General features: G+C 38.0%; 1 protein-coding gene across 1 annotated transcript in view; it reads left to right on the top strand.

Moving 5' to 3' along the window:
* LOC114047169 (serine/threonine-protein phosphatase 6 catalytic subunit) overlaps positions 1 to 23,419 on the top strand; it is a 44,207-nt gene that overhangs the window by 4,565 nt on the left and 16,223 nt on the right. The window contains exon 2 of the mRNA XM_027867936.1: positions 20,405 to 20,500. Within this exon, the coding sequence (XP_027723737.1) occupies positions 20,405 to 20,500 (96 nt within the window). The remainder of the gene's footprint in view (positions 1 to 20,404; positions 20,501 to 23,419) is intronic.

Genomic DNA, 23,419 nt, shown 5'->3' with positions numbered 1-23,419 from the left:
TTCTTTATTAGACACAAAGCTGTTCTAATAATTATATTTGCCAGTAATTAACTATTGCTTCTCATATTAATGTGAGTTTTTCTTTGAAGTCTGATACCAACTTGAAATTGTGCATTAAAATGATTTTGGAAATAACCTATTATTGTCTTAGACTTTAGAAAGCCTTGATGTGCTGGACTTAGCTTTCTGTCCCACCCCTTCAAACTAAGGAAAGTATAGTTGTCATCACATTTCGTTTCCTTTTTGAACCCAGTTATTTTCTACCTAGTTTAAACTGTCATGACTTTTCTGGGCAACAACAGATAAGGAAGTTTTGTGGGTTTGCCTACAAAACAAGAGATCTCCCTGTTGGAATGGCTTTGTGGAATGCATTTTCTGAGATTGCTGACTTTTTGCTTGCAGAAATCAGCATTTCATGGGTGATCATGGTCAAAGAATTCATTTCATGATTCTTCCCCTATTGGTGATGGTAGGTGGTACTTAACTGGGTTAGTCCATGGATGGCAGACAGGCCAACTATTGCTGGATTTGTACTGGAAGTTCTTTCAGGTTGGTGGGACTTGCCCGAGCTTGCACTATACTTATATAGCCTTTGGAAATACAAGGTCATCTCTTTACCACAATCATCATAGTGAGACTTGTACAGTTTGACAAATTTCAGTTTGTTTCAGTTCATGGAGTTGATACAGAAATAAGAAGTATGGGCCAAAGAAAAGGTTCAGGGTACTCTAAGCCTTGGTTTCCTTATCTGCAGAGTGAGGTTGGACTAGATCTTCTCTGGGTTCCCCTTCTTATCCAGCACTACTTCCTAAGGGATTCCAAGGCCAATGTGTGATATATTAAAGAGAAGGAGGCAGATAGATGAGCATTGAGATCACTTAATGATCACAGATGCCGTCCCTTGCATGAAGGCTTCCCTGATAGCTGTCCTCTTCCTTATTCATCACTCAAGTAGTTATTTTGTTCTGCTCTAATTAATTTGCAAAGTAATAATGTGTTATATAGTTACCCATAGTTTATATGTCTTATCAATTAATAAACATTTATTGACCGTTTATTGTGTGCCAGACATTGAATATACAAAGAAAAGAGACAACTACTACCTTCAGGAAGCTTATATTCTATTAGATGAGATAATATGTTCGCAGATGAAAATAATGGGTACCTACAAAACAATACCTAATAATGGACAGTACTGACAACTGAGCTACTAAAACTGAGGATTTTTAGGAGTTGGTGCTTGAGGAGGAAAGTTGAGGGTGAGGAGGGAGGCCCTTCCAGGCAGGGGAGACAGTCTTTGTATGAAGACAGGAGATGGCATGCTGTGTGAGAGAGCAGCAAGCAAATCAGTTTGACTGAAGTGGAGTGTGCTTGAGGTGGGGTGGGTGGGGAGGTTAGAGTAATGCTTTATCTGTCTGGAGCTAGATAGAAAGGAGTCTTTTAACTGCCAAACAAAGGAGTGTGGTTTTGATCATACGAGGCAGTAGGGAGCCACTGAAGCTTCTTGAACCAAGGTACATGGTTAGAAATATCAATTTGGCAACCATGTGGAAGATAGATTGGATATAGGAGATCCTGGATGCAGGATGAGCTAAGATAATATTGAGAGCCCCCCTTATTTAATCTTTGTATCTCTCTGAGGACCTGTCACAGTTATTTTGTGTGATAGGTGCCTAATAAATGTTTGTTGAATGAAATCCAGAGGAAAAAAAAAAGTTTGTTCTGGTATGGAAATTAAATGAACTTCTTACCTAAATTATTACTTGACTTTCGAGGCCAAATCACCGTTCATTGTGCCCTGTTGTCTTTCCTACCAAACTTGTAATTAAATAAATATTTATTAAGCACCTTATAAAAAAGAAGTGGGTTTAGACAGGATGCAAAGAGGAAATGTGACATAGATTCAGAGTGTTAGAATTAGCAGAGGCCATAGAGACCATCTATTCTAGCCTCGTCATTTTACCAACAAGGAAAACGAGACTCAGAAAGATGAAGTGACTTGACCTGGTCACATAGATATCAGAAACAGTATTTGAACTCTTGTCAAGGGTTATTTAAAGTTAATTATACTGTCTCTCCTAAATATACTGTCACCCTAAAGGTGCTGACATCTTTATAGTGTCTATTGTTATCTTACTGGATTGAAAACTATGAGGCTAGAAGCCTTTTCTTACTCATTTTTTCACCTTGCAATCAACACAGTGCTCTGTACGTTGTATATATTTAATTGAATATTTGGTGCATTTAATTGTTCAATATGACTGTGATTCTTAAGGTTTCATAGAGAATCTTGGGAATTACTGACCATAGTTTCTCTCTTATCAGTTCCTTCATATCAGAGAACTAGTGAAATAAATACTAAAGGAAGGCTTTATTGAATAGCTTTTTAGAGGGAAGAATAATTTCTGTAAGGGAAAAATCATTGCCTGACAACTATTAAAAAATCTTAGTGAGTTAAGTGAGAACAAATGGTATGGTGGAAAAGCAACTGTATTTGGGGTCAGAGGACCTATGTTAGCATTCTGTCTCTGTTACTATCTGTGGGACTTGGGGTAAAGTTACTTGCCCCAAGTAACTTTAAACAAACCTTTAAAAAAAGCCTTGTGTCATAACTATAGTCTGCCACTTTCCTAAAGTTAGGAGGGAGTCATGTTTCACCTTTAGTCCTCTAAAGTTAAGACTGGTCACTTTCACAACTTGATTATTATCAATCAAGCAGATAATACATATTTACTGTGTCTTTTATGTGCCTGGCATTGTACTAATTGTTGGATATACCGGTAAAAAAAAAAAAGTAAAAACAGTATCTGTCCTCAAGGAGATTTTATTCGAATAGTAAGATGACAAATAGGTATATACAAGATACATGCAAAAACGGTGGAAGGTAACCTTAGGGAGGAAGGCGCTAACAACTTGGTGGGTCCCAGGAAAGGTGGCATTTGAGCTGAGTCTTGAAGGAAGCTAAGGATCCTAAGAGATGGGAATTGAAGAGTGAGAACATTTCAGGAATGAGGGACAGCCCATGTCTATTGATAGGAGATGAAACCTATGTGAGGAACTAGTATGGACCACTGGACCAGCATGGGTAGATTGTAAAGTACTTGGAGGAGAATAATACATTATAACTAACACCTACCCCAACATTGTTATATTCATAACAGTTCCTAAGGGCCTGCTCCCTGTAACACTGTTCAATGAATGTATTTTAGTGAGCTTGTATCAGAAGTTGGCTGTATCAGTTTGCTACTGTGGCCAAGAAACCATCAGGAGGATATTAGAAATGTCAGACACATTGTCCTATCCCTGCATGAATAAAAGGTTTGATTGGAGTTCTGAAGTCTTTTAATACTATTTTCTTTGTGTGGTTGTGGTCATTGTGTTCACTTAACCTCTTCAGATCTTAGTTATTCTTTCAAATGAGATTGTTGAACTAATTGATCTTTTAGATCCTTTCCAGATCTTAAATCCTATAATTTTGTGATTTTGGGGGGGTGGGGCGGGTCAGCCACTTAGTCCATCCAGGCTAGTATTCTCTATGTTGGAGGTGCCAAATGATGCTTTGTCAGAGGATGTGGTTGTCTTACACCTCAAAAACTAAGGGGGTCAGAAATTTTAGATTTCCTTAGTATCTATTGTGGTTCAGTTATTCAGACTAGCTTTGTTGGGGTCCATTTATAAGTATATATCCCTTCCCGTTGAACTTTGTCTTTTTAGAGTTTAAGCTTCTTGAGAGCAGGGACTGTTTTTGCTTTATCTTTGTGTCAGTTCTTAGAACAGTGGCTGGCACATAGTAATAACTCAATAAATGTTTATTTATTTGTTAAAGAAGTACAGTTGATTATGAAGTAGCAATTCTCTCTTTTTGTTCAAAGCTTAACTCTCCCCATCTTCCAAAAAATGGCCCCTTGTTCTTGTATTCTGGAATTTGGTTAACAATTGGGTTTTTTTAATAATGAATTTTTTTGAAAAATGTTTTTATTGGTATTTTATTAGTATCCCATGTATTTCTCCCCCTCACAGAGATCCATCCCATATGACAAATAGTATTTTTAGAGAGGAAAAAAAAAGTTAGCATAACTGATTGGTTTATTGAAAAAGTCTAGGGGCAGCTAGGTGGCGCAGTGGATAGAGCGCCGGCCATGAAGTCAGGAGGACCTGAGTTCAAATGTGGCCTCAGACCAAACACTTGACACATACTAGCTGTGTGACCTTGGGCAAGTCACTTAACCCCGATTGCCTCACTTAAAAAAAAAAGAGGAAAAAGAAAAAGTCTAAAACTGTCCATTGTGTAACACATGTGGACCTCCTACCTCCATGAAGGAGTAGGTTGGGGGTATTTTCTCATATCTGTTTATATGAGTCCTACTTGATCTTTGTAATTGTGTTTCATTTACTTTTGATCTGTTGGTGTGTCATTCTTGCCATATACATCGTTGTAGTTACTGTAGTTTCTTCTCCCTGCCCCTCTGCCCTTTGGTCAGTTACACTTCCCTCCCCCCACTTGTTATAATGTAGTCCCGTAAATGAAGCATTCAACTGTAGGCAGGGTGTTGCCATGTTCTGTCCATAGTGGCTGCTGTCCAGCTCTTCACTGTTACTCCTAGATTTTTTCCTTTTACCTGTCTCCCTGGTTACATTTAGAAAAAGTCTCTTGCTGGTCTCTTGTCACACTATTGCTGTATTTATTCCTTTTTCTCACATTTCTCTTGTTTGGTATATTTGAGAAGTAAATAATTTCTTCGGTTCTGGTTTTCTTTATAAAAATGTTTCATGCTCTTTAATTGAATAGCCGTCTTTTGCCCTGTATGGTTAAGTTCAGATTTGTGGGATAGATCACTCTGGTCTGCTGCCGCTACTCTGAACACATTATTCCATTTCCTCAACCTTTTTCTAGTTGGTGAAGAATAATCTTGCATTTTTTGAATGTTCTTTTCTTTGTATTTGAAGGTCTTTCTCCTGATGGCTATAAGAACTTGTTTCTGAATTGAATTGTTAAATTTAACCATTATGTGTCTTGGACTTTGCAACCTTGTTTTTTTTTTTTCTGGAAGCAATCTATGATTTCTTTCAATTGAAATTTCATTTTCTATGTTCAGAAGTTCTAGGCAGTCCTTGTCTATGATTTCCTTTGTCATGGTGTTAAGGTTTTTTGTCCTGTTGTGTTCTTCTGGGAGACCTCTAATTCTTAGGTTGTCTCTGCATCCTGTCTTAGAGATCAGTGTGTGTGTTTTTTTTTTAAGGCAATTGGGGTTACGTGACTTGCCCAGGGTCACACAGCTAGTAAGTGTCAAGTGTCTGGTCTGAGGCCGGATTTGAACTCAGGTCCTCCTGACTTCAGGACCAGTGCTCTATCCACTGCACCACCTAACTGACCCTGGATCAGTATGTTTTGTTTGCATATTTTCCTTTATGTTATTGTTTTTTGCTTCTCTTCTTCTATGTTGTCCATCACTTCTTTGTATTCGCATTCCCAATCTATTCTTCTGTCTTGTGAATCTTCGGTGAATCTTGCCATTGCAGATTTGAGTTTGTCTTTTCTGCTCATTGTTTTTACTATGTAGGCCATAAAATTCTGCTCTTGTAATTCTCCTTTCTCTTTTAAACCATTCAGGAAAAGCATGTTTGGTTCCATGTTCTCAAATTCCTCAGGGTCCTCTGTCTTATCAAGTGTTGGATCATTTTCCTTTATTTTACAGTATTTATTCATAGATTCCTGAACTTGTTTACTCAAACTTGAGGCCATATTTCCTTCTGGTTTTTGTTGTTGTTGTTGTTGTTGATTTATCTGTTTATGTTCAGAGTCTTTGAGATTTATTCTTTCTGAAATCTTTAGTACTTTTAGTCCCCTCCCCCCCATTTTCCTCATCACTCATTTTCTGACTCTCTTCCCTTTGGTTGTGGTTTACTTGGGGGCTGGATCTCAAATAGTCTCAGCCTTCTTCCACACTGGGCAATTTATGGTTTATTAGCCTAGGTCTCTGGATGGTTAGAACTGGCCCCAGCTGGTTGCAGTGCTCTCTCTTTTAGTTTTGGTGGAATGCTACACAGCCCTTAAAATTCCATTTCCTCCCCCATACAAGATGTCCTATACTGGTGACCTGTCCCACTTTCTCTGTTCCTCATTTCTCTGGCCTGGCGCTAGCAGTTCAGAGCTTTGCAGCACTGGTGCTTCCAGGTTACCACCTCCATCAGGCTTTTGCTCTTGAAGGGCTGTGGCCAAGCTGGCTATCCAGGCCTGAGCAAACTTAAGCGGGCAAGCAAACTTCTGAAAACCTAAACCCCAAGTTTCCATGGCACTGGAAGAAAAAAAAAAGGAGGGACCTGGATGTAGAGATAGGTTTTGATATAAGCCTTTTTTTTTTTTTTTTTTTAATTCTGGATGTCCTACCATAGAAAGAGCTAAAGTTACTTTATCTTTGGTGCATAATTTCTTTTTTTTTTGGAGAGGTTTAAAAGGTCATGGGTATTGAAGAAAATATCTGGTCTTCTATCTTGTTGCTCATGTGGTTTAGACATCGGCTATTATATATTAAGAGCAATCATTATAACTATCTTGCAAAAAAAAAAAAAAAAACCAAAACAACCTTGGTTGGAATATGCTGGGTTTTCTGTAAAGTTCCTTTCCTACAGAAACAGAAATTTTTACCCCCTCCATGATTTTATAGATTCTCATCTGTTAATAGGTTGAGTTCAGCACACATTTATTAAGCATCTACCATGTGCAAGACATTTGGGATACAAAAACAGAAGCTAAAGTCTCCACCCTCAGAAGCTTATATGCCTTTAGCCTAATTGATTTAATCTTTTTCTTCCCCATATAGTGTCACTCTGTTCTTTTAATCATTTTATTCACACCTCTCTTGATCCCTGATGTTGTATTTTATCTTTCTTGAGGTGGTACATTGGAAACTGCATGCATCATTTCAGGTGTGCACAACACCTGGCATTCATATGGCATTTTCTTTGTTATTTCCAGTACCCTTTCTGATTTTTTCCCCCTCTTTTTTTTTGGACACAGTAGTAGATTGAAGCATGAAGTGAAGATGGAATGTCAGGTTCAGAGAGTTTGGATGGAATGTGGACTGTGTGGTGAGAAATAATGTGAATAAGCTTAGAAAGGTGTATTGGAATCAGATTGCAGAAGGCCTTAAATGTGTTATTTTATCCTAGTAGTATTAAAAAAACCACTGGAGGTTTTTGAATGAGAGGTGACAATGGCACATTTTTGCCTTAATTTTTTTTTTTGGACTGTCATTCAGATGATAGATTACAGAGTGGAGTGACTTGAATACAGGAGACTAATCAGTAGACTACTACAGTAGTCCAGGTAAGAATAAGAGTGTTAAGGAAAATAGTGTGATTGGAGAGAAGGAAAGAGACTTTGTGGAGGAGAATTGGCAGTTTGGCAAGTGATTGCCTAATGAGGGAGAGGGAAAATTGAACTTCAGTAGTACCAGTAGTAGATCTTTGATTGTGAGTCCCTCATGCTAAATCTTGAAACAGTCTGGTAGCCCCCATTCCCACTCACTAGAATATAATTAGTAAGATGACTTTGGAGGTGGGTGTTATTACATATAGCACTTTAAGGTATGCAAAGTGCTCTTAAAGCAACAGTGAAACAGGTAGTGTTGGTAAATAGAGATATAGCTGGGTGGTTTAGTGGCTGGAGTACGAGAATTAGAGTTAAGAATATCTGAGTTCCATTCTTGTCTTGAACAAACTGTGTAACCCTGGACAACCCTGGTTTCTTTTTTTAACCTCCCTCAGCTTCACTTTTCTTAGCTGTGAAGTGGGAAAATAGTGCCTAGTTCACAGGATTGTTGTGAAGCTCAAATAAGATAATAGATGTGAAGTGCTTTGTAAATCTCAAATCACTATGAAGGCTAGCTATTATTAGGAATTATCATCTTTGTTTTACTGCTGTGGAAACAGGCTCTTAGAAATTATGTGACTTGCTCAGGATCACATAGCTTAACCTTCAGAGAGTAGTGGAACCCAGGTTTCCTGATGCTAGGTTCTATGATCTTTTTACTTTCATTAATCTTTAAATATTTGAAAAAACTCTTATGTGGAAGGGGAATTAGTTCTGCTTGGTCCTAGAGTACAGAACTAGGAACAATTGGAAAAATTGTGCAGTGGTAGATTTACAGTTGATATAAAGAAAAATTTTCTAGCAGTGACATCTGTGCAAACATCAAAGGGGCAGCTTCTGGAGATAGTGAGATCTTCTTCACCAAGGGTCTTTAAAACAAAGGGCAGATAGCTATTTGTCTGGTATCTTTAGAGGGAGTTCTTCAGGTTGCTTCTGAGGTTTCTTGCAGTCTTAAGGTTCTTTGATTTTATAACTCCAGGGTTAGGAACTTGGATAACTTGTGAAGTCTGTAGAATCTCAGTGACTGAAGAAACAGATACTATGTTTTAGTTGAATTTTTGATCTTCTTCAGTGCCCAGGACTTTGCACATAGTACTGGTTTAATAAATATTTGTTGAATGAAACAGTCAATCTTATTGCCTTGAATTGTTGCCTAAATCTCATATGATTTAAATTTTCTGTGTTATTGTGACTTCAGCAATTCAAGCAAAACATTTGTTGAGCGCTACCGAGTTTAAATAAGCGATAGCTGAGGAGATGTCTCTTCCCAGCTAGATTTTAAGTGGTCACTTAGAAAGTAGAGAAAATATCTTATTCAGTTGTGTGTACCCCTCAGTGAATGGCATAATGCTTTGCACTCACTAAAGATGAAACATCATTTAATGGAAAAAAAATATTGAACTGAGAGATCACTGTATCATAGAAAATGGGGGAAGAAGGAGTAAAAAAGACCAGAAAGGTGCCAGGTTGTAAAGGACTTTAAAAGTGAAACAGAGGATTGTGTATTTGCTTCTGGAGGTGGTAGGGAGCCACTGAAGTTTATTGAATTGATGGTGGTGGTAGATGACATGGTCAGATCTTTGCTTTATAGAAAGACCACTTAGACAGCTGAGCAGAAGATGGGTTGGAGTGGAGTTGGGAGAGACTTGAAGTAGGGAGACTAACTGGAAGGCTGTTGTAATCTTTCAGACAGGAAGTGACATGGATGTACACCAGGGTGGTGGCAGAGTCAGAGGAGAGACAGTGGTGGTGTATGAGAGATATTTCAAAGGTAAAACTGACAGGAGTAGTCAACTGACTGAGGAGGGAGGAAGAATAAGAAGTAGAGGATGACACCTAGGTTTTGAGCCTGGATGATTGAGAGGATGGTATCCTAATACTCACAGGGAAGTAAGGAAAAAGGGGGGATTTAGACATGAAGGTATTTAGTTTGGTTTTGGACAAGTTGAATTTAAGATGTCTCTTTAGACATCCAGTTTGAGATGTATAATGGGCGCTTAGCACAATGTCTGGTACATAGTAGTTGCTTAATAAATGTTTTTTGAATTAGAGATGAGGAGAGAAGTTGAAGCTAGACTAATTTGAGAATCATCTGCATGAAGATGATAATTGAATCCCTGGAAGCTGATGAGATTACCAAGGGAAATAGTAGAGAGGGAGAAGAAAAGAGGGTCCAGCACAGAGCCTTGTGAGACACCCATGGTTATTAGGAAAGACTAAGCCATCAGATAAGTAGGAAAAGGAATCAGGAGAGAAGACTACACAAAAATCTAGAGAGAGAGAGTATCAAGATGAGTACCAAGTAAATTAAATTCGTTATACGTATGTGTGGTAGAAAGCTAATGCAGGTATATCCAAAGATGAACAACTTAAGTATTTCAGGTAAATGTTGGGCAGGCAGCATGGCATGGTTCATGAGGTTCTGGACTTGACCAAAGTCAGACCAGGTTTTTTTTTTGTGTTGTTGTTGTTGTTTTTAGTTCCTATTATGTGCCAGCCATTGTGCTAAGTGCTCAGGATACAAAGAAAGGTAAACAAAACAAAACCACCTCCACCAGCAAAAAACCAAACCCCAAAACACTCAGTCCCTGCTCTTAGGGAGCTCATAGTATGATGAGAGAGACAACATGCAAACAGTTATACACAAACAAGGTATGTGTAGGATATTTGGGGAGTAATTGGGGCTAATCTCAGGGAGGAGGCACTAATCTTATAGGGGACTCCTTGCCATTCTTCTTACCAGAATGCTTCTGATTTTATGCATTTTCACTGCCTGTCTCCCATGCCGGGAACTCTCTCCCTCCTCATATCTCCTTTCTGACTTCCTTCAAGTCTCAGCTGAAGTTCAGCCATCTGCAAGAATGCTTTCCTGGTCCTCCTTACTTAATGTGCCTTTCTTCTGAGATTATTCAAAATTGCCTGTATATATCTTGTTTGTCATAATTGTTTTTGAGTTGTCTCCCCCTCTCCCTCCCTTTAGACTGTGAGCTCCTTGAGAGTAGGGGCTGTTTGTTTGTCTTTGTTTGCCTGTCCCTATTTTCCAAGTGCTTAGTACATTTCTTTCTTTTTTTTTTTTTTTTTGGTGAGGCAATCAGGGTTAAGTGACATGCCCAAGGTCACACAGCTAATTAAGTGTTAAGTGTCTGAGGCTGGGTTTGAACTCAGGTCCTCCTGACTCCAAGGCCAGAACTCTATTCACTGCCCCACCTAGCTGCCCCTGCTTAGTACATTTCATTGCTTGGCACATACTAGGTGCTTAATAATGCTTGTTGACATACTCGCAACAGGGTACTGTGCTAGGAGCTTCAGGGAATGTAAAGACCAAGAGAATATGACATACACAGAGATACATATAACACAAGGTATGATGTGAAAGTGTATTTAGAGGTACAAAATATTCAGAGAAAAGAGAGACAACATCTGGCTTAGGGGTGTTTCAAGTCAAAATCTGTCATTGACAATTTATTAATATACAAGCATTTCTTCTGGAAAGGGGTCCAGATGGGCAATTTCTCCTGCTAATTGAAATTCTCTCTGTAGCTCAAAGAACTTCCAGCTTATATTTCATAGTAATCATGAAACAAGAGGTGAAATTGCACTGACGAGTAAAACCAAGATAAGTTTTAGGTTTAGAGTTTTTGTTTTATGAATCAGAACAATTGTGATGTTAGTACAAGATACTCTTTTTAAAATTATTTTTAATTAATTTATTTTGCATTATCAACATTCACTTCCATAAGCTTTTGAGTTTTAAATTTTTCTCCCCCTCCCTCCCAACCTCCCTCCTCAAGATGGCATGCAGTCTGATATAGGCTATACATATACATTCCTATTAAACATATTTTCACATTAGTGATGTTGTAAATAAGAATTAGAACCAATAGGAGGAACCACCAGAAAGAGGAAACGAAATACAACAGAAGAAAAAAAATAGCAAATAGTATGCTTCGATCAGCATTCAAACTCCATAGTTCTTTCTTTGGATGTGGATAGCATTTTCTATCATGAGGCCTTTGGAGATGTCTTACATCCTTAATACAAGATACTCTTGAAGGGAACTAACTATATTCTTGAAACCAGTTATTCTTTTTGAGAAGTTTTTTGTTTTGTTTTGGTAAGTGAGGCAGTAGGAGTTAAGTGACTTGCCCAAGGTCACACAGCTAGTACTTGTCAAGTGTTTGGTCTGAGGCTGGATTTGAACTCAGGACCTCCTGACTTCAGGGCCGGTGCTTTATCCACTGCCTCACCTAGCTGACCCTTTCCAGAACTTTTTTAAGGATTACCCTTTCAGCCTGGTCCTAGGTGAACAAAGGGAGCCCTCTCTTAAATTGATTAAATAAAAAGACATTTCCTTTCCATTTGATTATCATAATTGTCACTCTGTATGATTCTAAATCAACTTCCAGAGTGTTTGAACTAATTCATAGCTCTACCAGCTGTGCATTAGTGTACTTATCTCTCCACAATCTCTTTAACATTGACCATTTCCATTTTTTGTCCTCTCTGCCAGTTTAATGGGTGTATGGATAAAACTTGGAGTTGTTTTGATTTCTATTTCTCTTATTTGCGGCATTTTTTCATATAGCTGTTTAATAATTTGTATTTCTTATTTTGAGAAGAGTTGTTCATCACCCTAGACCACTTACAAGAAAATAATTTTCAAAGTCTTTGTTTCTGTTTTCTATGTAACTGGATATAGGACTCATGTCAGAAATATTTGATATGAAGATCCCCCCCCCCCATGATAGCTTCCTTTTTTATCCTAGCTATGTTAATTTTATTCCTGCAAAAGTTTTTCAATCTTATGTAGTTGAAATTATCTATTTTATCTTTTGTAATCTCCTCAGTCCCTTGCTTAAGAATTTATCCTCTGCACTGGATAGAGCACAGGTCCTGAAGTCAGGAGGACCTGAGTTCAAATCCAGCCTCAGGCCAAACACTTGACACTCACTAGCAGTGTGACCCTGGGTAAGTCACTTAACCCCAATTGCCAAAACAAAACAAAACAAAACAAAAAAAAAAGAATTTACCCTCTCACCATAGCCATGAAAAGTATGATCAACTTCTTTTAATTTTTCTTTAACAGTATGAACTTTAATATTCAGGTCATATCATTTTGTTTTTATTGTCTGTGGCATAAGATATTTTTTAAAAGTCTACTTTCTGCCAGATTACTTTGCAGTTTTCCTAGCAGTCCCTACTCCAATAGGGTGTTCTTTCCTAGGTAATTTGTTTTCAATTTTATAAAATACTAAGTAATTAAATTCAGTTATGTTTGATTTTTCTTTGTCTAGTCATTTCCACTGATCTAGTTTTCTGCTTTTTTTTTGTTCTTGCAAATCAATTTTGTTTTTATTTTATCTAGTTCTGTTGTGTCCCTTTGATAGTTTGTTTGGACTAGCACTAAATCTGTAAATTATCTTTGGTAATATTGTCGTTTTATCATATTGACAGGGCCTAGCCATTAGCACTAAGTATTCCTCTAGTTATTTAAGATGTTCTTTATTTCTTCAAGGAACATTTTTGTAATTGCATTTGCTAGAATGACACCCAGATATTTTGTGTATTTTATAGTTATTTTGAATGGGATTTCCTTTTCTGTTATTGGTCCTTGGGTTTTAATAGAAATGTTGATTTTTTTAAATGAGTTTATTTTGTAACCTTTACAGGTTTACTTTAATCTTTTCATCTTCACTAAGTCCATTGTTTCAATAAGTATCTTTGCTGATTCTTTAGGATTTTCTGAGTAAAAACATTCTAAGTAAAATCATCAGCAAATAGGAATTGTTTTGTTTCATCTCTGTGTATCTTTATGACTCTAATTTGTTTCTCTTTTCTTATTGCTATCACTAGAATTTCTAGGATCACATCAAATAGAGAGCAGGATAATGAATCTCTTTTATAAGATTTTTGATTTGAATTTTTGAAGGAGAGAAATACTGTACAAATCCAGGCTATTACAGTGCTTTTTATTTTTAATTTTTTTTTTTTTTTGCGAGGTAGTGGGGTGAAGTGACTTGCCCAGGGTCACACAGCTAGTAAGTGTCAAGTGTCTGAGTCCAAAGTTGAACTCTGGTCTTTCTGACTCTAGGGATGGTGCTCTATCCACTGTGCCATCTAGCTGCCTTACAGTGCTTTTTTAAAAAGATACATAAGTAGAGAAACTTCTTTTGAGACGGGGTAGTCTATGGGCCTTATCAGTGTGTCATGACATAAAAAAAGGTTAAGAACTCCTCCTTTACGTACTCTTGTAATGCCTCATTTTGCATAGAAATTACCCTTAATTCTTGAAGGCTGTGTCAATGAAGTATAAGTTCTAGAATGTCCTACAAAGTTGAAGAAGCTTCCATTATAGGTCTCTCTCTCTCTCTCTCTCTCTCTCTCTCTCTCTCTCTCTCTCTCTCCTTAGGACCAGCCTATCAAAATTTAGAGAAGCTTATGATCAAGTATCAGTGACTAGGTGATGAATTTTTTAGGCTACAACAACTCAAGAAGACTGCAGAATGCATAGGAAGGTAGGAAGTAACTGTACTTAGGAAATTAGAGATCCTTGAAGTAAGGGCAAATACAGGTTAAAAAAAAGTGAATACACCAGAAACTCAGTGCATATTTGGCCAACATTAGCACTAGACACTATTCTTGCTTTTTGGTGAGGCAATCGGGATTAAGTGACTTGCCCAGGGTCCCACAGCTAGTAAGTGTCAAGTGTCTGAGACCAGATTTGAACTCAGGTCCTCTTGACTCCAAGGCCAGAGCTCTATCCACTGCACCACCCAGCTGCCCCTCTCTTAACCCTATTCTATTCTTTCCATATATGTTTTTCTTTTTTCTTCTTCCCTTTTTAACAGCCAAGTCTCCTGTAGCTCATCTTTCTTTCTGAAGGATTGGTAGCTCTCTTATTGTCAAGAGCTCTTCTGTTTTTAGGTAACGCAATAGACATTTTGATCTTCCTGGATCTCTGTATATGGAAATTATTTATCACTCCTTCAGAGGCAGAGGACTACAAATAAGTTCTCCACCAAAATCCATTTACTTTTAGACAAATACATTGTCCTTTAGAATTTCATCTGTACTATTATGCCCTGCTTTGTGCTTCTCATTTTAGGAATGATATTGATAACCCTGAGTGTGTCCTGAGAATGGAGCTAGGATAGTGAGGGAATTTGAAATATTATTCAGGGTTCAACCCAGTGCTACCTCTCTGTAGTTTTCACTTTTCCTTCCTGTTGTTAATGGTCCCTTTCTTCTTGAATTTTCCTAAAGTGCTTTGTCTGATTCCTTCCTTGCTCCCTTTTACTTTTTATACTTATTATGCTTATCTGTGTACATGAGAGGTAGCATGTGGTTTCCATTTGGTGGTTCAGGAACTCCCATGATGGTCCAAGGGGTTTGCACTAAACATTCTTTAATGGTGTTTTAATCAATGAGTAATTGCCCAGTTAAGTTACAAATACTTTTTTTTTTCTCTCAGACAACAAGTATGTGCATGCTTGAAGCATTATAGGTTTTGTTTCTGCAGGTATTTGGAACCATCATGATTTGTGCACACAATGATTTTGGTGTTTGGTCATTGATTGCACTAAGTGCAATGTACTTTTGCAGTTTCTCAACCGTTCACCAAATTGTTTTCACAACTGCCGTAAGGGTTCAGTATTCCAGCTTAAGCCGATTCTCAACTGATAATCAGATCAGTTCATACCTTCATTTGTGTCCTGTAAATTATACCAGAGTATATCCCTCATTCTCTTCTATTACCCTGTAATTACATCTCATAAGCTGTGTAATCATTTGATCAAGATGTTATGAATGATTGTGTTTTTGCAGCACAAATGTCAGGCTGCTTGAAAACCATGATTGATAGGCATGTGCATCATAACCTGTCTTGAAACCATCAACAATTACAGAAGTAAACCTAATATTGCCTCTTAATGTAGTATTAAAACTTTTCTGTTTTAAACCTGTTCTTTTATTATGTTGCTATTCTTGTACCAGAGGATTTTCAAATGATCTGGTTGGCAACACTGGTTCAGTTTTATCTATGTGAGAGTATAGGTGATATGCCAGCTAGGTGGCACAGTGGATAGAATGCTGACTCTGTAGTCAGGCATTCAAATCTGGCTTCAGACACTTACTGATTGTGTGACTTGCCTCAGCTGTAATATGAGGAGGAAATGACAAACCCCTCTAGTGTCTTTGCCAAGAAAACCCCACATGGGGTCATGAAATGTTGGACTTGACTAATGGATTAAACAAGAAAACTGATATACCAGTGGTAGAAGAGAAGAAAGTCATATCTAAAGAATTTCTTTCTTGGGGTGGAGCCAAGATGGTGGAATAAAAGCAGTGATTTGCTTGAGCTCTCCCCCAAACCCCTCCAAATACCTGTAAAAAATGACTCTAGACAAATTGAAGAGCGGCAGAACCCACAAAAAGATAGAGTGAAATAAATTTCCAGCACAAGACAACCTGGATGGTTGATGGGAAAGGTCTGTTATGTAGGGCACATATACATATATATGTGTGTGTGTATGTGTGTGTGTGCATATATATACATATGTATGTGTGTACACATACAGAGGACACAGGGTGAGTTGAATATGAAGGGATGATATCTAAAAAATAAAATTAAGGGGTGAGAGAGAGGATTGTACTGGGAGAAGGAGAAAGGGAGAGGTAGAATGGGGTAAATTATCTCACATAAAAGAGGCAAGAAAAAGCTTTTACAGTAGAGGGGAGGAGGGGGCACGTGAGAAGGAATGCGTGAATCTTGCTCATCAGATTTGGCTTAAAGAGGGAATAACATACACACTCTACAGGAAAGTAGGAGGGTGCTTTGGGGGATGGGTAATCAGAAGCAAACACTTTTGAGGAGGGACAGGGTCAAAGGAGAGAATAGAATAAATGGGGGACAAGATAGGATGGAGGGAAATATAGTTAATCTTTCACAACATGACTGTTATGTAAGTGTTTTGCATGGCTACACGTGTATAACCTATATTGAATTGCTTGCCTTCTCAATGAGGGTGGGTGGGGAAGGAGGAAGGGAGATATTTTGGAATTCAGTTTTAAAAATGAATGTTAAAAATTATTTTTTACATGCAACTGGGAAATAAGATATATAGGCAATAGAAATAGAATAGGAAGGGGTTAAGAGAAGGGAGTGGGGAAGTGATAGAAGGGAGAGCAGATTATAGGGAAGGGGGTATTCAGAGTGTACTTCCTCTTGGGGTGGAGGGAGGGGAGACATAGGGAGAGAATTTGGAACTCAAAATCTTGTGTAAGTTAATATTGAAAACTAAAGATAAATAAATTCATAAAAAGAAAAGAAAAAAGAAGTTCTTTCCTCACTAAGGTTAGTTTATATATAGAACATCCCCAAAGTTTTAAGTTATGATAGCTTAAAACTCCACTAGGATTTTGGGACATTCTGTATAAACATTGTTTCTTTCTGGAGGCTTGCAGTATTTTCTCTTTGACCTGATAATTTTGGAATTTGACTGCAATATTCCTTGGCATTTTCAAATTGGCATCTCTTTCAGGAGGTGATCTGTGGATTCTTTTGATGATTTTTTTACCTTCTGGTTCTAGGACCTTGGGGCAGCTTTCCTTGATGATTTCTTGGAAGATGCTGTCCAGGCTCTTGCGGTTTTCACGTAGATCAGTAATTTTTAGATTATCTCTCCTGCATCTGTTTTCCAGGTCTGTTGTTTTTCCAGTGAGATATTTTATATTTTCTTCCTATTTTTTCATTCTTTTGATTTTGACCGAATCTTGCTGTCTTATAGAGTCATTAGCTTCCACTTGCCCAATTCTAATTTTTAACAGATTGTTTTCTTCAGTTAGATTTTGTACCTCCTTTTCCATTTGGTCCATTTGACTTTTTAAGGAGTTCTCTTCATTTTAAGGACTTGTTTTCTACAGTCAATTTTTGTTCTTCCTTTTCTAAGCTATTGACTTTCTCTTGCATATGTCTCATTTCTTTTCCCAGTTTTTCTTCTACCTCTCTCATTTGACTTTTAAAATCCTTCTCGAGTGCTTTCAAGAAGGCTTTTTGGGCTTGAGACCAGTTCATATTCCCCTTTGAGGTTTTGGATGTGGGTATGTTGACATTGTTGTCCTCTTCTGAGTTTGTGTTTTGATATTCCCTGTCCCCATAGTAAGAATCTATGGTCATTGTCAGTTTCTGCTTTTTGCTCATGGTGTTTGCCTATTTCCTGGCTCCTGGCTTTTTAAGTTGACCTCTCCTGCTGGAGCACAAGGGGCACAGAGCCAAGCTTCTTGTGCTGTGGGACAGGGATCTGGTCACTGGCCTTGTGTGCTGGGGCCTCAGGTGCTGGCAGCTGGAGGCTGTGGGAGCCTGGCAGCTTACCTGGTACTGAGCTGGAGTCAACAACACCTGAAGCTTTCAGGGTGGGGAGTGGAGTTTCTGACCTCTGGAGGATGCCTGCTCACCTGGGCTGCTTTGAAGCATTGGAAGGTTTGGCTGCTGGAGGATGCCTGCCTGCCAGCGCACATAGTGGTTTTCCAAGCTAGTCTACTGGTTCCTCTCTATGCCAGAACAGTTGGGGGGGGGGGCGGTTGGTGTTGGTGCTTGCCTTCTCCACCATCCTGGGGCTGAGGGTCTTCCATTAGTTTGCTGAGGTGAGGTTTACCAGGATGCCTCTCATCCTGTACTGCTCTCCTTTCACCAGAGTGAGAGGGACCTTCGCCCTTAATCCCTCCAGACTTCTGGGCTGCAAAGACTGCTGCACCCTGTCTTTCTGCTGGCTCAGCTGTTCCAGAGTTTTTCCTGGGATGGTATTTTCTGGGTTTTTAGAGGCTGGTAAGGGAGGGAAGGAGGGACTTACTGCTTACTCTGCCATCTTGGCTCCTGGAAGTTGATCTCTGATTCCTTTTAGTTCTTACTGAATGTCCCATATAAAATATTTGTAATTATTTTGTAATTTTATATTTAGAATTTTCTTAATTATAGGCATAATGAAGTTTTATATATTATAATTATATAGTGTAAATTTTAACTTAGAACTTTTTTGGGCAAAAGTTATTGTAGTTATTGTAAATGCTTAATAAATCTAAAATAAGTAGTATATTAAATTTCCTTGGGGATTTATACCTTACTTTTGTTATTGAAAGGGCTTTGCAGAACAAACAACGTTGTTTGTTGCATAGTTTGTTGCATAGTTGCAGAGAAGTACTGACCTGTTGGTAGGTGTTCCTCATCTCAAATTTCCCTATACCAGTGAAATCACAGGTTTGGTCCCTGACTCTGTATTTATAATGAGCCCTCAACAGAGTGTAAGCAATTTGAGGGCATTTTTTCTTTAAATCTGCAGTGCCTAGCAGAGTGCTTGATGTGTATAATACTTCATTTCTTTGAGATCATGAACCCAAGAATGGAGGTGCTCCTAGTCATACATATTGCAACTCGTTTGTTACTTTGCTTTCTTATTAGATAGATAAGCATTTATGAATCAGGTTACTATATACTTTGCTAATCACATGGAATACAAATACAAATACAAAGAATGACAGCCCTTGCCCTGAACAACCTTACATTCTAATTTGAGAAGATTGTAAAGGGGGCTTGATGGGAAAATGGAAAAAGTAGTCCAAAAGTGTGGCTCTCAGCTTAGCCTGTTTTTGAAGTAATTGTGACTGGCTTGGGTACTTTCCCAAATAGAGGTACTAGAGAGGAACTCACCATTTGGAGGCAGGGTGGGTAGAGATGGAGAAGTAGTCAGGTGGTGAGTCATGGGGCTGATTAGAGTTTGAAGCACTCTTCTTGTTTAAGGTGTCTTTTTATAAATCTTCTACAAAGGATGGACCCAAGAGCCTTCCTCCTAGGTCTTTTACCATTTCACGAGTACCACAGCAGCATTTAACATTTGTTGTGCCTCATTCTTGCTATGTGACCAGCTAACTTACCTCCTTTTTCAGTTGTCCAGATGCTATCTTTTATGCTATTACTTTTGCAAATTATCATTGTTAATATATTGCAGCCTGTTTGTGTCTACCATGTTTCTTCATTCTTTTTTGAGTCACTTGCAGTTTTGGTTCTTTGGTAATTGTACTGTACCATTATTCCTAGCCTTACAGTATCATTAGGAGACTATTGTACATAGATGCGTAATAAGTATTTGTTGATTTTAGTTTAAGCCGTGATGAATTTTTTTTCTTTTACTTTTTGTTGAAGCAATCAGAGTTAAGTGACTTGCCCAGGGTCACACAGCTAGTATGTGTCAAGTGGTCTGAGGCTGGATTTGAACTCAGGTTGTCCTGACTCTAGGGCTGGTGCTCTATCTACTGCACCACCTAGCTGCCCCCATAATGAGTTGTTAAATGTCATTTGTGGGATTGTAGATCTAGTCCAGGAAACTGAGATTCAGAGAAATTAGATTGACTTGCCCCAGGTCACAGGCCTGTAATAGAGGCAGGATTTGAACGAAGGTCTTCAGACTGCACAGCCAGTGGTCTTTCTGCCATATTTGTCAGCTTTCTGTCCACTAAAAGAACTGAGATGGAAGTTATAAAGAAGCATATTTTGCCTCTCTAGGAGGGAAAAAAAAGTATCTAACAATTAGAACTCTCCAGAAATGGAATAGGCTGATTGTAGAGGGTAGTAGATTCCCTTACTGGAGATCTTTGACCAGAGTTTTGGTAACTTATTGTGCGGAATGTTAGAGAAGTAATTCAAGTTGGAGTCAGGCTAGATGATCTCTAGTGTCCCTTTCAATTCTAAGATTTTGTTTCATTTTTAGTTTTATTTACCAGATCCTTATGAACTGTTACCTCTCATTTAAAAGAAAAGCTATTGAATGAGTGGGATTTTTGTTTTTTAAATAATTACTGATAATATTTTCTGGGAGTCCAGATTGTTAAGAGTTTTAAAACACCACAACCAGCATAAATTTGACAGATTAATCCACAGCAATTGCAAGTTAATTTAATTTATGTCAAAAAACGTTACTAGTGATACCTGTTCATTTTTGTTAACATTGTACTAATATTCTCAAGCTTTCTTCTTTTTCCTAGCGATTATGTGACTACGTTTGTGACCTCCTGTTGGAAGAGTCAAATGTTCAGCCAGTATCTACACCAGTCACAGTTTGTGGAGACATACACGGACAGGTAAAAATCCCATGAGCAGATGTTTGTACTGTCCGTGTGTGTTTCTACTCGTTCTGCAAATTTTGACATGTAGCAGCTTCTGGTTGTCTAGGTTGCCTCAATTACTGTGATTTCCTGAGTCAATGTTATGGTGAGTAAATGTGTAGTGGGAGGGTTATCCCTTTGGGATATTGAAATTGAGAATTTGAAAATGACATGAAAGAAAAATCACTCACTGTCCCTGAAGGAGAAATCATAAGATTTAGAGCTGTAATGGACTTTAGAAATTGTCTAGTTTAATCACTTCATTTTGAGGAAACCGATGAATTGACTCATCCAGTGAATCACAAAGGTAGTGATTATTATCATAATTCACATTTATATAGTATGTTAAGGTTCACAAACCTTTTTTCCTTCATATCAATCCTATGAGATAGTACCATTATTATTATTTTAAAGATGAGGCTCAGAACTAGCAAGTGAGAGTCATAGAAATGTAGGTTTTCTGAATCTTAGTCTAATGCTCTTTCTACTATATCATGTCTTCAAAAGGACTATAATGTAAAGTCATTTTAATTGCCCTTTATCAACTTGAGATTTGGTTCTAAGTACTACCTTCCTTTATTAATTTTTGAAAACTTTGAAAACCCTGTAGTTTTTATAAGTGAGAATAAATGTGGAATAACTATCCTAACGAAAGGTTTTGGCTTACAGTGCCTAACCTAGAGGGTTAGGTTTAGAAATCTTCAGTCTCTTCATTTATCTGCTGACTAATAGAATATTCTAGCTGGAGCAGACAGTTGAGGTCATTTATGTAGTATAAAGCTCTGGACTGGGATTTAGGAAACTCGTTTTTGAGTTTCAGCTTCGTCATTAACTTTTTTTGGGAGGGTGAGTACAAGTGGGTCTGTCTGTCTCACTCAAACTAGAAGTGCAGCAGCCATTCACAGTCCCAGTCCTACTTCTCATTGCAAAGAAACTTTGACCTGCTTGATTTGGGGCTGTTCATCCCTCCTTGGACAGGTTGGTGATCCTCTTGCCCTTTCTCAATGGCTCACTATATTAGTGCCAGACTTAGTCTGTACGCCTGATTGACTTTAGCCCAGAGCTCAAGTTATCCACCAGTCTCCTTTTCTTCAGTAACAGGGACTACAGGTGAGTGCCCACCTGGCTGCCACTGTCTTATAATATGACCTTGGACATATCACTTCTCCTAATTTTCTTCTATTGTCAAATGCATGAATTGATCTAGGTGATCTTGAAGATCTCCTCCAGCCCTAACATTATATGATTCTATCATCTAGTCTTAATGCCGTTTTGTAGCTGATGACACTGAGACCCATAGAAGTATAGTGACTTGCCAAAGGTCACAGAGTTAGTAAATAAATGACAGAGTTGAAATTTGATCATTCATCTGATTTAAGAATATTTGGGGAAATTGCTGACTTGTATATACAGCTATTTGGAGAATAATATTTTGAGAGAGAATTGAAGGGTTATTTCTGACTTTGGGGAAAATAGAGTTGAAAGCAGACCCACCCATCAGTCTACCAATAGTTGTTTATTGAGTGAATGGTATTTGTATGTGTCAGGCTATGTAGAGATACAAAAAAGTATATGACATGGCCTGCTTCTTATTTGTATAGGATTTTTGGGAGTCAAAGTATTAGAAGATGCTGAAGATGATGTTTCTTGAATAAATCCTTTAGATGATTTTGTTTGAGTGGCCTATATTAGACTTTTAATAAATTTTGATGAATGAATAAGTTTAACTCTCCAAGAGTCTTTAACCTGAGCTCTTGTCCTGCATTCTGCATCACCAACTTCCTGTTAAACATTTTGAATCTTATGTTCCAACAACACTTCAAATTCATCATATCTAAAATAGAATTACCTGTCTTTCTCTCCAAAACCTACTCCACCTAGTAATATGCCTATTTTTGTCAGAGGCATAGCCATGTTTCCAGTCACCCTAGTTTGTAGTCTTGGAGTCATTATAGACTTGTTGTACTTCTTTCCCTCTCAGGTCCAGTCATTTAATCAGCTTTTCTTGATTCTATCACTACAGCTTCCCTCCACTTATCTATCTGCCACCCTATTTCAGGGTTTCCTCCACTTTCTCTTGTGGTATTGTAGCAGTGTCCTTATCACCTTGAATCATATCTTTCCCTTTTCAATCCATCCTTCTCTACACAATTGCCAGAATGCTCATCCTAAAACATCAGTCTTACCATGCCACTGCTTAGCTCAAAAAACTTCAAGGGCTCTCTTCTGACTCTATGTTAAAATACAAACGCCTTTGTTGGACATTTTAAACCCTTCACAGTCTGGCTTTAGCCTACTTTTGTAGGCTCATCACATATTATTCCCCTGCACATACTTTGTGTTCCAACCTAGCTGACTTACTTGGTTTTGCTAGTATGTGATATTTTATCTCCTGTTTCTATGCCTTTACACATGCTTCCCCCCATACATAGATTGCATTTTTTCTCTCACCTCCAACTCTTAGAATGCCTTCCCTCCCTTCAGAGCTCAGTTCAGATGCAACCTTCTAAATGAAATCTTTCTTGATCCTCTAGCAACTAGTGCCCTACTCCCATAATTCTTTTTAAACCTCTTATGTACTTTGCGTTTAATTATGTGTGTTTTCTTTCACTCATAAAAATGTAAACTCCTTGAGGGCAGAGACTGATATATTTTTGCTTTTTCATCCCCAGTCCCAAGCACAGTGCTGTTGTATAGTGGTTATCTAATAAATGCTTGTTGGTTCATTAATTGATATTTGAATTCCATTATAGGCTATGAAATTTTCTTAATTGTTGGAAGATAGAAACGTGAATGCTTTAAGGTTCCACCCTGTTAAAGATCTAGTAGTAATTGTAATATTATCTGTTAGTAGTAGTAGTAGTAGTAGTAGTAGTAGTAGTAGTAGTAGTAGTA

The sequence above is a fragment of the Vombatus ursinus genome, unplaced genomic scaffold (assembly GCF_900497805.2).
Source record: "Vombatus ursinus unplaced genomic scaffold, bare-nosed wombat genome assembly UNPS02014786.1, whole genome shotgun sequence".
Classification (NCBI taxonomy): Eukaryota; Metazoa; Chordata; class Mammalia; order Diprotodontia; family Vombatidae; genus Vombatus; species Vombatus ursinus.
Note: the sequence above shows the minus strand (reverse complement) of the source record. Positions and strands in the feature narration are given on the sequence as shown.